The 16,832-nt window shown below is 36.7% G+C and overlaps 1 protein-coding gene and 2 pseudogenes across 2 annotated transcripts in view; all 3 read left to right on the top strand.

Moving 5' to 3' along the window:
* The window catches only part of RECK (reversion inducing cysteine rich protein with kazal motifs), an 83,415-nt gene that overhangs the window by 39,498 nt on the left and 27,085 nt on the right, over positions 1-16,832 (top strand). For both annotated transcript variants that reach the window (XM_012121069.5, XM_042243261.2), the window contains 4 exons: positions 174-207; positions 2,201-2,398; positions 6,087-6,354; positions 8,941-9,120. In XM_012121069.5, the coding sequence (XP_011976459.3) occupies positions 174-207; positions 2,201-2,398; positions 6,087-6,354; positions 8,941-9,120 (680 nt within the window). The remainder of the gene's footprint in view (positions 1-173; positions 208-2,200; positions 2,399-6,086; positions 6,355-8,940; positions 9,121-16,832) is intronic.
* On the top strand, positions 3,652-3,769 carry LOC114113414 (small nucleolar RNA SNORA40; annotated as a pseudogene).
* On the top strand, positions 9,847-11,181 carry LOC105611598 (NADH dehydrogenase [ubiquinone] 1 alpha subcomplex subunit 5-like; annotated as a pseudogene).

Here is a 16,832-nt window from a genome sequence, read left to right as displayed (position 1 = left end):
GATGGTTTCTCTTTTCACCAGGATGCTATATCATAGTCTCTTTGTTGTCAATCTTGGATTTAGAGAAAGATTAAGCAGTTTGATATCCTGATTTCTGTATAACTATAAAGTGGAATAAAATTAGAAATTCTGTGTGGTTGTTAATTTTTTATTTGTTTTTCTTTAATTTACAGAATGCTCTTTTCAGTTGCATTAGCAGAAATGAAAGTAAGTATATTATCAGTGGTTATACCAGCAATCCAAAGAGCACCACACAGCTTACAGAGCATGATTTAGCTATTATAAATACTGCCAACACTTTGCTGTTATAACAGACTGTTGCTAATCCATCTGAAGGAATGTGCACAGCAGGATTCTGATAGGCTGCTTCCTCTAGAGTGTTCAAGCCATTCATGAATTCTAACAATTCCCATGTCTTAGTTGGAGATTTACAAAGCAGATAATAGTGCTGGGTGTTTTAGAGGAAGATCATGCCCCACTTGGATAACTTTCAGAAGTTGAGCACACATAATATGATGTAAAATAACGCAGCAGTTGCTAAGGGCTACCTCTCAGTTCCTTCCGGATATTCACTGACTGCTTGCCCTGCTTTGTGCAGGGCAGGTACACATCTTGGAGGGCATAATCTGTACACAAAGAACCCTGGAACGTGGTAGGTATGGGTTTAAGTTACTGAGAACGTGCTGTGGGAGTTCAGAGGAAGGAGAGGTCACCTCCTGAAGGGTGCTTAGAAGTAACTTTGTGGAGTTGGTACCTGAGCTGGGCCTAGAAGGACAGATATGATGTGAACAGTAGAGATTGGAGGAAGGAATGAGGTGAAGGAAACAATGAGACCAGTTGCAGATGGGGAAACGCATCCAAGGAACAAAGAGTTGTTTAGATGAGCTTGGTAGTGGGTGTATTAAAATATCAGAAACATTATCTGTCTGTACTTTATTTGCTACCTTTTTTTATTGGGATTTAGTTCAAGATTTCCCAGATAGTCTTTGACACATAATTTTCTGTCCTCCCACACTGCAGGGAAGCCAGCCTCATTCTCTCTTGTCTCTCTGTCCTCAGCATCCATCACCTCTACCCTCAGTTTTAGCCTTATTGAGGTTGACAGTGATAAATGTAGCTGTGAATGAAAACAGGCTTGTCTTGCTGTTAGTTTGGTACTAGTTTAGTTCATTTGTATATAATTTTATCATTATTATTATTTCTGGAAGCCACCTGAATTCCTCCTCCATAACCATCCCTAATAATTATCAGAGATTTCCCACCTGCCTTTTTCTTAACCTTTTATGGCCATCCCTCTGCCTATTTGGCTCCCTTTGGCCTCCCACAGACCCCTTAGCCTTTCCTGTGAGGGCCTCTTGCTCCTCTTCATTATAAATCCCACATCTTCACCCCTAGCCACTCATCGTGCTCTTCCCAGATAAACAGTCTACTTTGATTTTTAAAAATATGTAAATCGAGAATCAATTATTTCAAATGTGGGTTTTACTTTTCAGTATTGAAGCAGGTCATATCAGTTATAAGTTGAGAACTTTCAATTTAGTCCTAGTCTTGGAGATGTTTAAACAGCATAGAACTTTGGGGGTTTTATTTCAAGATAGACATATATAATTTGCAAATTTATGAAATGGTCCTGATATCTCTTAGTTTTTACCAGTCCTATTTTATAAAGGAGCTATTTGAAGTTTTGTTGTTTGGTATGTTCAATTTTTTTTTTTCTTTTTTTGCTTTGCTTATGAATCTCTACTAATCTGACATGGAAAGAAACTGTCTGGTGGTTCTCACCCTGGGTGCTATTAGCTTTTGGGAGACAGTTTGATTGTATGAGACTGTCCTGTACATTGCAGAGCATTTAACAGCCCAGACCCCCATGTATTAAATGCCAGCAGATATCCTCAAGTTATTATGAAAACCAGAAATACTTCCACATGCATTCAAGTTCTCCCGTGGGCTGGTACTGCTCCTGCTGAGGACCACTGCATTGTAGACTATAAATTGACAAAAAATGACTTTCTCAGACCAGTGACCACCTGAGTATCCCCATGGCTATGCTTACAGTAGTTCTGACTTTAAGTACATGTCTTCTATGGTGTAGTTTTATTTCTCAAATTCGAAAAGACACAAATTGTTTCAGCATTATTATGATGACTGAACGTTAATGAATGGCTGATTTCGTTTCACTGCCATCTTTTTTTTCCTCTAGTGGGATCAGTTTGTTGCAGTTATGCAGGCCATCACACAAACTGCCGAGAATACTGTCAAGCCATTTTCCGAACAGATTCTTCTCCTGGTCCTTCTCAGATCAAAGCAGTGGAAAATTATTGTGCCTCTATTAGTCCACGATTAATACACTGTGTGAACAATTACACCCAGTCTTATCCAATGAGGAACCCAACAGATAGTAAGTAAAAGCCATATGTATTCCTCTCATTTCAATCTTTGGTAAAATAATTTGTAAAAAGGAAATAAATTCATGAAGATCTCTATAGTCTGGGTCATTTGGGAAACACTAGACCTCCTTTGGTCTTTAGATTTGGCAGATTGGTCATTTTTGTCTTAGCTAAAAGATGCCAAGAAAGACGGAGCTGTTGAGGGTATAAAGAAAGAGGCCCTCTCTATCCTGAAGGGAGAATTCACTGGTATGGGTGTTTTTGGGATGGGAGGGGGAATTTGGTCTAATCTAGTAATTCCATTTCTCAGAATTTGTCCTTTAAGAAAACTTACAAATTTGTAAAAACACATCTATTCATATAAAGGATGTTTACTACAACATTGCTATTAATAGAGAAAAACTAGAAATAACCTAAATGTCCACTGATAGGGTGTTGATTAAAATTGATTAAATAAACTACATATCTCTGTAATAATAACATTATACAACCTGCAAAAAAGGAGATGTATGTTATGTAAACCCATGAAGTTAGAATATTGCCTCCCACCATACACAAAAATAAACTTAAAATGGCTTAAAGACTTAATTATAAGACATGATGACATAAAACTAAAAGAGAATATAGGCAAAATATTCTTTGACATAAATCATAGCAATATTTTCTTAGATAAGTTTCCCAGGGCAAAAGAAATAAAAACAAAATAAACAAATGGGACCTAATGAAACTTATAAGCTTTTGCAAGAAAACCATAAACAAAATAAAAAGACAACTTACAGACTGGGAGAAAAATATTTGCAAAAGAATGTGACCAACAAGGGTTTAATTTCTAAAATATATAGACAGCTCATACAACTCAATATCAAAAAATATACAGAAGGTCTAAATAGACATTTTTCTAAAGAAAACATACAGATGGCCAATAGGCACATGAAAAGATGCTCAACATTGCTAATTATTAGAGAAAAACAAATCAGAACTACAATGAGAGAAAAAAAAAACCCTACAGTGAGGTATCACTTCACACCAATCAGAATGGCCATCATCAAAAAGTCTGCAAATAATATAATACATGCTGGTGTGAAAAAAAGGAGGGTGTGAAAAAAAGGAACCCGCCTATACTGTTGGTGGGAATTTAAATTGGTACAGCCAATATGCAGAATAGTATGGAGGTTCCTTAAAAAACTGAAACTATGAACAGCAATTCCACTCCTGGATATATATGTGGAAAAGATGAAAGCTCTAATTTGAAAAGAAACATACTACCACTTGTGTTTCATTTGTAGACAAAGACTTATATAGACAGGTGCAAAAATAAATCCTCTTTTGCAACCCAGAACTCATTGTTCTGTATGAGATTTTTACAGATTAGAAGGAACATGATACACAAAACAGATATAATGGATGTCTATTGGTGAACATAAAGATTTTTTCCAGGGCTATAGTGCTGATACTTTTCTCTCATATATTAAGCTTTTAAATTATTAGCTGTATTGATCTAGTTGTTAGTTTTAATGTTGACATAAAACAAGAAAAGAAAAGAAACATGCATGCCAGTGTCCAAAGCAGCATTGTTTAGAATAACCAAGACATGGAAAAAACCCAGGTGTTCATCAACAGATGAATGGATAAAGAAAATGTGATAACATAGAATGTAATATTAGCCATAAAAGAGAATGAAATAATGAAATAATGCCATTTTCAGCAACATGCATGGAGCTAGAGATTTTCGTACTAAGTCAAAGAGAAATAGTATATCACTTTTATCTGGAATCTAATAAAAAATTATACAAATCAACATTTTACAAAACAGACTCACAGACCGATAACAAAATTGTGGTTATCAAAGGAAAAGGTTGCGTGGGGAAGGATAAATTAGGAGTATGAGATTAACAGATATACACTACCATATATGAAATAGATAAGCAACAAAGATTTACTATATAGCACAGGGAACTATATTGTTTATCTTGTACTAACATGGAAAAGAATTTTTAAATATATGTATAACCGAATCACTCTGCTGTACACCTGGACCTAACACAATTCTGTAAATCCACTACAATACCAAAAAAATGTATATTTATTATAGAAGTCCAAGATGTATTAAGCAAGGAAAGGAAGTTGCAGAACTAAATGTATACAGTAAGATTCATTTTCAGTTAATACCTATTTGTTCCACATTGTTTGGATGTGTAATATTTGAATTTTACCAATGAACATTTGTTACTTTTATAATAAATATGTCAATATAAATGAGATTCTCATACTTTTTAAAAGTCAGGACCTCCTGATGAACTTGCACCTTATGGGATCTTTAGAATCTCAGCTTTGTAAAGCCTATAAATCATTTTCTTCATTTAGAGGTGATCAGACTTAAAGTAACTGACTAATTAAGCAAAATTGGCAAAAGGCTTATAAGCCAGATGCCAGTGTTTTGACTTACACTGGGATATTCAAAGACTTGTTTTTGTAAACTCAAAAGCAGTGCTATGCCTTGTTTGGCCAGATTCTAGCTAAGGCTTATGACATTCTGTGATTGTATGAGGAAAATCAGAGGGTGAAGCACTTGCTGCAAATAACATTCATTTATTTTAAAGAGAGATCTGTCTTCACTGACATTTAGGCTATGAAGAGGTGCTGCTGAAGCAAAGTTGATAGATAGCAGGTCAAAAAAAAAAAAGGCAGAAAATGTTTTAAGGGTAAAAGAACAACCATCTCATATGTCTGTGCTAATATATAGGAAAACTGGAAAAGAAAGCTACAAACAGATATGCCTGAATAGGCTTAAGAAGTCAAACTCCTAAGAAAACTACTTCAAAGAAGCCCTTTGAATTCTATAGTCTGGTTGAAAGTGTTCACTTGCTTTCTAGTTTTTTATAGAAAAGTATAACAAACTGATACCTTGTCAGAGTTTGTTATTGTGTTATTTAAATTACTGCTGCTGCTGCTAAGTCACTTCAGTTGTGTCCAACTCTGTGCGACCCCATAGATGGCAGCCCACCAGGCTCCACCGTCACTGGGACTCTCCAGGCAAGAACACTGGAGTGGGTTGCCATTTCCTTCTCCAGTGCACAAAAATGAAAAGTGAAAGTGAAGTCGCTTAGTCGTGTCTGAATCTTCGCGACCCCATGGGCTGTAGCCTACCAGGCTCCTCCACCCATGGGATTTTCCAGGCAAGAGTACTGGAGTGAGGTGCCATTTGCTACTTAGATTCATTTGTACAGATTTATAAATCTTTTTATCCCAAAATGTGATGAAATACAGTATTTATGATTATTACTATTAAAATTAGTCATCTTTCTCATTATGTCAAGAACATGATCCTTTTAGGTAGTTGTTTCTAGCATGAAATAATTCCAGTTTGATCTACTGTATCCTTTCCAGGAACATAAAACACCTTGCATGTAAGGACCTCTTCGGTGTAAGAGGATCTTTCATTTATCTAGGAATGATGCTGGAGAGCCCATGAATGAGCACAGTGGAGAATCTGATAATAGATACCTAGTCCACCTTTAGCTTTTCACTTGTTTGCAACACTGCAAAGCAATGAAAAGAGAATTTGGTAGGCTCAATATCCTGGAGATATTGACATGACTCAGAGTAGTAATGGATTCCAGTATACTACTTGATTCTTCTGCCTGAGCAATGCCTGCTATAAAACCAGCTAATTAATCCACTTCTATTCTGAAACTGTAGGTTTGTATTGCTGTGACAGAGCTGAAGATCATGCTTGCCAAAGTGCCTGCAAGAGAATTCTGATGTCTAAGAAAACAGAAATGGAGATTGTTGATGGCCTCATCGAGGGTTGTAAGACCCAGCCTTTGCCTCAGGATCCACTTTGGCAGTGTTTTCTTGAAAGCTCACAGTCTGTTCACCCTGGAGTCACTCTGCATCCTCCTCCCTCTACAGGCCTTGATGGTGCTAAACTGCATTGTTGTTCTAAAGCAAACACTTCAACATGTAGGTCAGTATCTCATTTTCCTTTATTAAAACCAGTAGAAAATAGCACTTTAATTAATGAATTTAAGGAAATATGTGTTATATTCTTGCACTGTGTAAAGAGTTCAGAAGATATAAAATCCCTCATTCTTTCATCCAGCAGGTGTTTATTGAGCATCATGTATATATAGAACATTGTTTTTGTACATTGAGCTAAAAGCACTGTGTTTTAGAATGAGAGGAGTAGCATTGACAGCCATTAAATATTTAAAGATGATGCAATATGAATTCTTCCCTCGAGGTTATCCTCAAGTAAGCCTACAATGTAGATATTTTGACCTGACATCTAAGAGATTTTCTTTTTGTTAAACTATGAAACTTTGAACTTAATCAACTTTTTGTGTATATTGGTGAATAACCTGAGTTGACACTTGTATCCAGAGTTAGACAGCAGTATATTGGCATTTATTTAGGTGATACACTTAGGGATAAAAAACTAACAATACTATTTGTGTAGACTCGAGGAAACACAATCTAGAGACAAGAATAAATGGAGATAAAGTAATGGTAGAACACAGATGAAACAGAAGTTTGCTTTATTAGAGATATTTTGGGTGAAAATGTACCACGTTACTATAATATCCTGAAATAAATATGACATGCAAAGAGTGAAGCAGTCCTTTGTGAGGGGGCGAGAGGGGGCTGTTTGTTTTGGCTGCACCACACAGCTTACGAGATCTTAGTTCTCTGACCAGAGATCAAACCCAGGCCCCCTGCAGTGGAAGCATGGAGTCCTAAACACTGGATCAACAGGAAATTCCTCTGTGTTTCCTAAACTGGATAGACTTTACCAAAAAATTGTGCCTAGAATAGCTCATTAAACTTCACCAAAGATATGAAAAACTTGGAAAACATCCAAAGAAAATTAACAGGTCTAAAAGAGAAGTTAAGTTGGTCCTGTAATTGGAAATTGGGTTACTGATAGGAATTATAAATGTATATATTTGGGAAGGATCCTGAATAATTCTTTGAGTGTCTACTAAAGAGTTGTGCCCTGTAGTCAACTGGAGATTGGAATGCCTGTGTCATCCAAGAAGAATTTTGGTAAGAAACACTACATCTCTTATCTTGATGTAAGGTTTTATGGTTTACTGGATGCTCTCACTTTCATCTTGTTCATATTCATGAAATCTGACAAGACTGGTATCATCTTATGACTGATGTCAATTTGTGTAATTCTTATTTATATATAGAAAACTAACTTGAGATATTAAACAAGGTCCAAGGTCATACAGAAAGTTAGGACTAGAGAAAGGACTGATTTTCCAGATCAAGGTGCCTGTTGGATCTTGGTACCTCAAGGTACCTCAACTTTCTCATCCCCATGATGTGTAAGCTCCACTGAGAGTAGGGACTTTCTTTCTTTTATTCACTGCTGCATAGCCAGTGCCTTAAACAGGGCCTCACATGAAATAGGCACTCAATAAATGTTGGTAAAGTGAATGAGCAAACTTATAAAAGTAAAGATACCCTCCTTATAGAGGGAATTATAAGAGTCAAAATGTGACAGAGGTAGAGAATTTTTACTTGTGACTTTGCATATTCTGGTAGTATTAAAATTTTATATTATGTATTAATTTTTTATACTCTTATTACATTTGTCAATGTTAAAAATTACCGAGTGTAATATGTGAAATCACTTTGGAAATGATCCTGATTTTGTTTCAGCTATATATGTATATGCACCGAAGTTCCTTTGTAATCATCGAGTACTAAAATAAGAATACATACATACTACAATAATATATATATATATATATATACTATATATTGCTACATATAATAGTTTATAGCAGCTTTGAAATTCTTAAAGCCTTTATATATAGGCTGTCTTGGTATATCTTAGGGACTATAAGTTGCTTGGGATACTTTTTCAGGGAGAAGCTAGTGAACCCTAAGCCTATAATGCTTCTTAAAAGGAATCTGAGGATCAAGTTACATTTTTGCCTCATGTGACTGGAACATAAATATAGTGGACTATGTTTTGGTAGAAGCAGAACCATGTGCTCTACATTTGCTGATTTGCTGCTGCTGCAAAGTGGCTTCAGTCATGTCCAACTTTTTGCAACCCTATGATCCATAGCCTGCCAGGCTCCTCTGTCCACGGGATTCTCCAGGCAAGAATACTGGAGTGGGTTGCCATGCCCTCCTCCAGGGGATCTTCCTGACCCAGGGATCAAACCTACATCTCTTATGTCTCCTGCATTTGCAGGCAGGTTATTTAAAGGTAAAAGAGAGATCAGAAATATAGAGGGGAATACTTGTGCCAAGAATAAGAATGTACAAATACTATGATTAAACATTAAATTGAGCACCAAGCTTTCTAGCAACCATGGCAAAGAAAAGAGATTGATGATAAAGCTAACTTTTTCATGTAAAAGGTTACTTTTAGGGGCTCTAAATTCTAGAAGATAGGTCTTAGTCTTTTGATCTCTGTATATATTTTTTTCATTTATGTTCTAAAGCACAGTTCATAGAGTTTTAAGTTTTATGCAAATCAAATATTCATGAGGCTTATCTGTATGTTTCTGTCTTTGTGCTTTTGTTTCAGAGAACTGTGTACTAAACTTTATAGCATGAGCTGGGGCAATACACAGAGTTGGCAAGAGTTTGATCGCTTTTGTGAATATAATCCAGTGGAAGTGTCCATGTTGACCTGTTTAGCAGATGTCCGGGAACCTTGCCAGTTGGGCTGTAGAAACCTTACTTACTGCACTAATTTTAACAACAGGTAAGAACAAATTACTATAAATGGAATGGAAGTATTTTATCATTAATTGTCTTATTTTTAAATAAGTGAAAAAAGATCATTTTAGCAGGAACTCTGCTAAAATGTTCCTTAGCAGGAGTTCCTTAAGAGCTCTGATTTTGTTCCTGCGGAGAGTGAAAAAGTTGGCTTAACGCTCAACATTCAGAAAATGAAGATCATGGCATCTGGTCCCATCACTTCATGGGAAATAGATGGGGAAACAGTGGAAACAGTGTCAGACTTTATTTTGGGGGGCTCCAAAATCACTGCAGATGGTGATTGCAGCCATGAAATTAAAAGACGCTTACTCCTTGGAAGGAAAGTTATGGCCAACCTAGATAGCATATTGAAAACCAGAGACATTACTTTGCCAACAAAGGTCCATTTAGTCAAGGCTATGGTTTTTCCTGTGGTCATGTATGGATGTAAGAGTTGGACTGTGAAGAAAGCTGAGCTCCGAAGAATTGATGCTTTTGAACTGTGGTGTTGGAGAAGACTCTTGAGAGTCCCTTGGACTGCAAGGAGATCCAACCAGTCCATCCTAAAGGAGATCAGCCCTGGGATTTCTTTGGAAGGAATGATGCTGAAGCTGAAACTCCAGTACTTTGGCCACCTCATGCAAAGAGTTAACTCATTGGAAAAGACTCTCATGCTGGGAGGGATTGAGGGCAGGAGGAGAAGGGGACGAGATAGGATGAGATGGCTGGATGGCATGACTGACTCAATGGACGTGAGTCTGAGTGAACTCCGGGAGTTGGTGATGGACAGGGAGGCCTGGCATGCTGCGATTCATGGGTTCGCAAAGAGTCGGACACAACTGAGCGACTGAACTGAACTGAAGTTAAAAGGAGGTAGTATATCTTTATCATTTCATCTTTAAAGGCTATATTCTATCTGGTAAATCACCACTGGGAAAGGAAGCACTGCAACAAAGCCACTTCTGATCTAAAGATGCTTCAAACTTCTGGAATGCAGAGTCCCTCTGCCTTCAATCTCCCATTCTTCCTCTCTCCTTCCTCTGCATCACCAGTGAAAAAATAATTCAGTGTAGAATAAAGCAGTGTGAACAATTTACTCATCCAAATACCCTCTTATGACAACTTGCTGTGAAGGCCCTTCAGATTGATTGAAGTTCACACTCAGTGAGTCCCCTATGACATACAAAAGCTTTCTTTACAGAAGCAATTGAATAGGTGTTTTCCTGAGATAATCATTAAAAAATAAGAGCCAAGAACTGAATTAATGGCTGAAGAAGGAATGAAGAAAACCAGGAAAGGGGCATCCAGAAGCACAGAGAATGCTGTATCAGAGAAGCCAGAGAGGGAGAATTTCTAAAGAAAAGGGGGCTAGTTGATGTTTGAGGCACAGCCCAGAGATCAAGAGGGCAAAAAGGAAGAGAATCAATCAGTTGATCCAGAAGGAAGTTCATAGGATGTTTACCTCAAGCTAACACACCTTGAGGAGTTTACCTCAAGCTAGTTCTATCCTCTTAAAAGTATTCAGATTATTATTTTAAGAAAGAAAATAGAGATATCTTTACAGCTAATATTAGCCAATAAGGACCTAGCTTAGAGGTTGAGAAAATTTGAAATCTATCAAATGTTTAAAGTTAAATTTGGACATATTCCTAACTTACGGTAATGGTGGAGCAGTTTGTATAGAACTAATACCAATACCAATTATTGCTCTCATGGCGGACTTGCTGAAGACCACTGACCTTGTGGGATTAGCTGTATGTAAGACTCCACATGAGACGCTAAAAATATTGTATACAAAGATTCTTGATGTTCTTGGACAGATACCTAAAAAATGCAGCATATAGGAAGTATATAGAACAGATTACAAATGAGAAGCTGAGTATGGTTAAAGCGGAACCAGATGTTAAAAAACTAGGAGAGCAACTTCAGGGTGGCCAAGTGGAAGAGGTGATTGATTCTTCAAGCTGAAAAAGATCTAAGCCTGACAAGAAAAACAGTTCAGTGAAAACCATGGGATCCTTTGGTGAAAGAGCCTCCTGCCAACCAATGGAAATGGCCAGTATAAACAGCCTTCAATGACTTGTATGTTGATAGGAAACTGATATAATTAAATATTTTTTATATTAAAAAAATACCATTTTTTGATTGGGTCATTTATTTTTCTGGAATTGAGCTGCCAGAGTTGCTTGTATATTTTTGAGATTAGTTGTTTGTCAGTTGCTTCATTTGCTGTTATTTTCTTCCATTCTGAAGGCTGTCTTTTCACCTTGCTTATAGTTTCCTTTGTTGTGCAGAAGCTTTTAATTTTAATTAGGTCCCATTTGTTTATTTTTGCTTTTATTTCTAGTATCCTGGGAGGTGGGTCATAGAGGATCCTGCTGTGATTTATGTCAGAGAGTGTTTTGCCTATGTTCTTCTCTAGGAGTTTTATAGCTTCTGGTCTTACGTTTAGATCTTTAATCCGTTTTGAGTTTATTTTTGTGTATGCTGTTAGAAAGTGTTCTAGTTTCATTCTTTTACAAGTGGTTGACCAGTTTTCTCACCACCACTTGTTAAAGAGATTGTCTTTTCTCCATTGTATATTCTTGCCTCCTTTGTTGAAGATAAGGTGTCCATAGGTGTGTGGATTTATCTCTGGGCTTCACAGATGGCTACCAAACACATGAAAAGATGCTCAACATCACTCATTATTAGAGAAATGCAAATCAAAACCACAATGAGGTACCATTTCACGCCAGTCAGAATAGCTGTGATCCAAAAGTCTACAAGCAATAAATGCTGGAGAGGGTGTGGAGAAAAGGGAACCTTCTTACACTGTTGGTGGGAATGCAAACTAATAGAGCCTCTATGGAGAACAGTGTGGAGATTCCTTAAAAACTGGAAATAGAACTGCCTATGACCCAGTGATCCCACTGCAAGGCATACACACTGAGGAAACCAGAATTGAAAGAGATACATGTACCCCAATGTTCATTGCAGCACTGTTTAGAATAGCCAGGACATGGAAGCAACCTAATGTCCATCAGCAGATGAATGGATAAGAAAGTCGTGGTACCTATACACAATAGAGTATTACTCAGCCATTAAAAAGAATACATTTGAATCAGTTCTAGTGAGGTGGATGAAACTGGAGCCTATTATGCAGAGTGAACTAAGCCAGAAAGAAAAGCACCAATACAGTATACTAATGCATATATATGAAATTTAGAAAGATGATAACAATAACCCTGTATGCAAGACAGCAAAAGAAACACAGATGTATAGAACAGTCTTTTGGACTCTGTGGGAGAGGGCGAGGGTGGGATGATTTGGGAGAATGGCACTGAAACATGTATAATATCACATAAGAAATGAATTGCCAGTCCAGGTTCGATACAGGATGCTTGGGGCTGGTGCACTGGGATGACCCAGAGGGATGGTACGGGGAGGGAGGTGGGAGGGGGGTTCAGGATGGGGAACACGTGTATGCCCATGGCGGATTCATGTTGATGTATGGCAGAACCAATACAATATTGTAAAGTAATTAGCCTCCAACTAAAATAAATAAATTTAAATAAAAAAAAAAAAACAATTATTAGCCCTACACAAACTACAAAAACATAATTGTTTTGAAGGCCTTTGAGAGTGACCTAAAGCAGGAAGAACTACATCTCATGAAAGATCTAGACCACACTGAGTGAGGGCCACTTTTATACAGTTTTTCCTTCATAGGCACTCTTAGTCCCCTGGCATGGCATATAGATTTCAAGCAAAAAGTAGCAGTATTGGACTGAGGAGTTAAGAGATCAGAGTTTGGGGCTGCCAGAGTAGCTGGATGTGGAAATAGAAAATCCCAGAAAGGAGGGAACTGAAAAAGGAGATGACGTAAAATCTGCATACAAACTCCCCTTAAATCCTTGAATTTGACAGAGTCATAGTGTATAAGGTTAACATAAAAAAGCAAATTGTATTTCTGTTTATTTGCAACAAATAATTAGAAAATGAAATTTATAAAGAAATCTATGCAACTGCATAAAAAATATGAAATACTTAGAGATAAAGTCAACAAAAGATGTACAAAAACTCTATACTAGAAACCAGAAAACTTTGCAAAAAGAAATTAAAGACAGAAAATACATGGAGAGAAGTGCTATGTTCATAGATTAGAACATCTTGATATTGTTAAGATGTTAATTCTTCTGAAACCAATGTGAACTCTAGTCAGTGCAATCTCAATCAAAATCCCAAATGACTTTTTAAAATAGAAAGTGGCAGTCTAATTCTAAAATTCATATGGAAATACAAAGAACCTAGAATGACTAAAACAGTATTTTTAAAGACTAAATTTGGAGACCTTATAGTACATGATTTCAAGACATTATAAAGCAATAGAAATTAAATCAGTATGATATTGGCATAAGTTTAGACAAACAGGTCAATGACAGAGAAGCAAGAGTAGACCCACACTGTGCTGATACTTGATTTTCAACAAAGCAAGGCAACTCAATGCAAAAGTAACAGCTTTTTGACAAATAATGGTGGAACAATTGAATATCTGTATGAAAATAGAAAGGACCCTTAACTTCTATCTTGCACCATAAACATTAATTCAAGATAGGTCATAGAAATAAAAATAAAAGCTTCTAGAAAAAAAAATAAGAGAATCTCTAAACAACCATGATGACAAAGATTTTGTAGACAGGACACAATATACTAATTGTAATAGAAAATAATGAACTGGAGTTCAACAGTAAACATTTTTGTTGACTAAAAGGCACCATTTAAAATTTGAAAAGACAGGCCACAGTCTGAGAAAAAATATTTCCTACATCACACATGTACACACACACACAATCACACACAGATGCATTTGACAAAGGTATTATATCCAGTATATATAGATAATTCCTATAATGGCATAGCAAAAGTCAAATTGAAAAATGGGCAAAAAAACTTCCAAGGACACTTCATCAAAAAGGACATTAAAAAAAAAAAAGACATCAAACCAAACACTTAGTATAGAAAAAGTTCATTACCATTAGTCATGCAAAAATGCAAATTAAAACCCCAGTGAGATGCTCCCTCACACTAAATAGCTAAAATCAGAAGACTGCCAAGCATGTGCATGAAATGGAATTTTCATAATTTGCTGCTGGGAGTATAAGATGTGTTCAAGCACTTTGGAAAGCTTTCTTGCAATTTCTTAGAAAGTTAAATCTGTACCCTAGCAATCTCATTCTGAAGCATTTATCCAAGAGACATGAAAATATATGTTCCCCCAAAAGGCTTACATAGCAGCCTTATTCATAAGAACTCCAAAATGGGGAGCTGCTGCTGCTGCTGCTGCTAAGTCACTTCAGTCTTGTCTAACTCTGTGCTACCCCATAGACAGCAGCCCACCAGGCTCCCCAGTCTGGGGGATTCTCCAGGCAAGAACACTGGAGTGGGTTGCCATTTCCTTCTCCAATGGGGAGTGGAGGTGGATAAATAAAACATCCATCAAGAAGAGAATGAAAGAACATATTGTGGTATTTAAACAATAGAATAACTAGTACCTAGCAGGAGAGAAAAAAAAGCCAAACTACTGACAAACCCCAAAACACAGATGAATCTTATATTGAGTGAAAGAAGCCCAACCCAAAACACATCCACATGTATGAGTTCAAGAATAGAAAAAAGTAATCATTAAGGGTTAAGATCAGAAAGTCCTTGCCTCTGGCAGAAAGGGAAATTGCCTGGAAGAATGTATAAGGGAACTTTATGGAGTGATAGAAATGTTCTATATTTTATTTGGGGGTTTGATTATATAGATGAATATAATTTTCAAAACTTACTGAACTGAACTCTTAAGCTCTTCACATTATATTGTATGTAAATTATACCCCAATAATATAGTATCTCAAATAAATTTTTAAAGTTAAAAAATTTGTTCATTGAAAGACACCATTGAGAAAATGAAAAGGCAAACCACAAGCTGACAGAAAATATTTGTAATACATATATCTGACAAAGAACTTAATGGCCAGAATATATAAAGAATTCTTACAACTCAATGGTAAAAAGACAAATTAAAAAGTCAAAAGGCTGGAAAGATGCTTCACAAATGAAGATATCAAAATGGTCAATAAGTGCATGAAAAGGTGCTCATTGCAATTAGTCATCAGCAAAATGCAAATTAAAACCAGTGATATACCACTACACACAACTGAGTGACTAACTACAAAGACTGACAAGTATGTAAATCAGCTAGAATTTTCATACTTTGCTGGTGAGAGCAGAAGATGATATAACTACTTCGGAAAACAGTTTGACAGTTTCTTAGAAAGTTATAACCCAACAGTGCCATTCATAGCCAGGAAAAAGAGACATGAAAACTAGAAGCAACCTTAATGTCACTAAACCAGTGAATGAATGAATAAACTGGCATTTCTCAAAGTGTGTTCTGTTATCCCAAAACCCCATGAGATTAAACTATTTTTACAATAGTTCAGTTCATTCGCTCAGTCGCGTCTGACTCTGTGACCCCATGAACCACAGCACGCCAGGCCTCCCTGTCCATCACCAACTCCCGGAGTTCACTCAGATTCATGTCCATTGAGTCAGTGATGCCATTCAGCCATCTCATCCTCTCTCGTCCCCTTCTCCTCCTGCCCCCAATCCCTCCCAGCATCAGAGTCTTTTCCAGTGAGTCAACTCTTCGCATGAGGTGGCCAAAGTACTGGAGTTTCAGCTTTAGTATCATTCCTTCCAAAGAAATCCCAGGGTTGATCTCCTTCAGAATGGACTGGTTGGATCTCCTTGCAGTCCAAGGGACTCTCAAGAGTCTTCTCCAACACCACAGTTCAAAAGCATCAATTCTTCGGCACTCAGCCTTCTTCACAGTCCAACTCTCACATCCATACATGACCAAGACATTTGCCTTTTTCACTCACAAGAGTGAACAGTGAAGTTTTCCAGCTGCTTTAAGGTGTGATATAGCTACAGATTGAATGCAGGGGCACATATGAACGTGCAGCTGTCTTCTATAAAGCCAGACATTAAAAGAGATTTTCAAAACCGTGAAACAGACCTACCCTTCTCTTCTTTCTGTTAACGTGTAATGGGTTTATAATTTTAAACGGATTAATAAGTACTTTAAAAATCTCTGTTTTGATTTATAATATGATGATGGGGTATTGGTGTATATAGTCTACATAAACAAAAGCTTTTTGAGAACTCAGTAGTTTCAAAAGTGTAAATGGGTCCTGAGATCAAAAAGTTTGGGAACCACTGGGATAAACAAATTGTGATACATTTATTAATAAAATACGACTGAACAATAAAAAGAATAAGCAATTTATATGCACAACATGAGTAAATCTCAAGATTCTTTAGCTCAAGACACTAGACCTAGAAGACTACATACAGTATGATTCCATTTGAGAATTAATCTCTGGTGATCTGAATATGAATGGTGGTGGCCTCTGGGGTGCAGTAGCAGGGAAGGGCGTTGACTAGATGGGGACACAAGGGAACTTTTTAACAGGATAGAAATGCTGCTCATTGATTTGGATATGCCCATGTGAATGTATATGTTTGTCAAATTGAACTAACCATAAGATCTATAAATTTTATTTTTACAAATTATACCTCAGTTTTTAAAACTTGAACTTATTTAATGAGATGAAAGAAATAGTATGGTCTGAGATGATAGTCTACAGTGTTTTGAAGTTTTTAAGTGCCTCACAAAAATCTGTA

This window comes from Ovis aries, chromosome 2, assembly GCF_016772045.2.
Source record: "Ovis aries strain OAR_USU_Benz2616 breed Rambouillet chromosome 2, ARS-UI_Ramb_v3.0, whole genome shotgun sequence".
NCBI classification, from domain to species: domain Eukaryota; kingdom Metazoa; phylum Chordata; class Mammalia; order Artiodactyla; family Bovidae; genus Ovis; species Ovis aries.
Note: the sequence above shows the minus strand (reverse complement) of the source record. Positions and strands in the feature narration are given on the sequence as shown.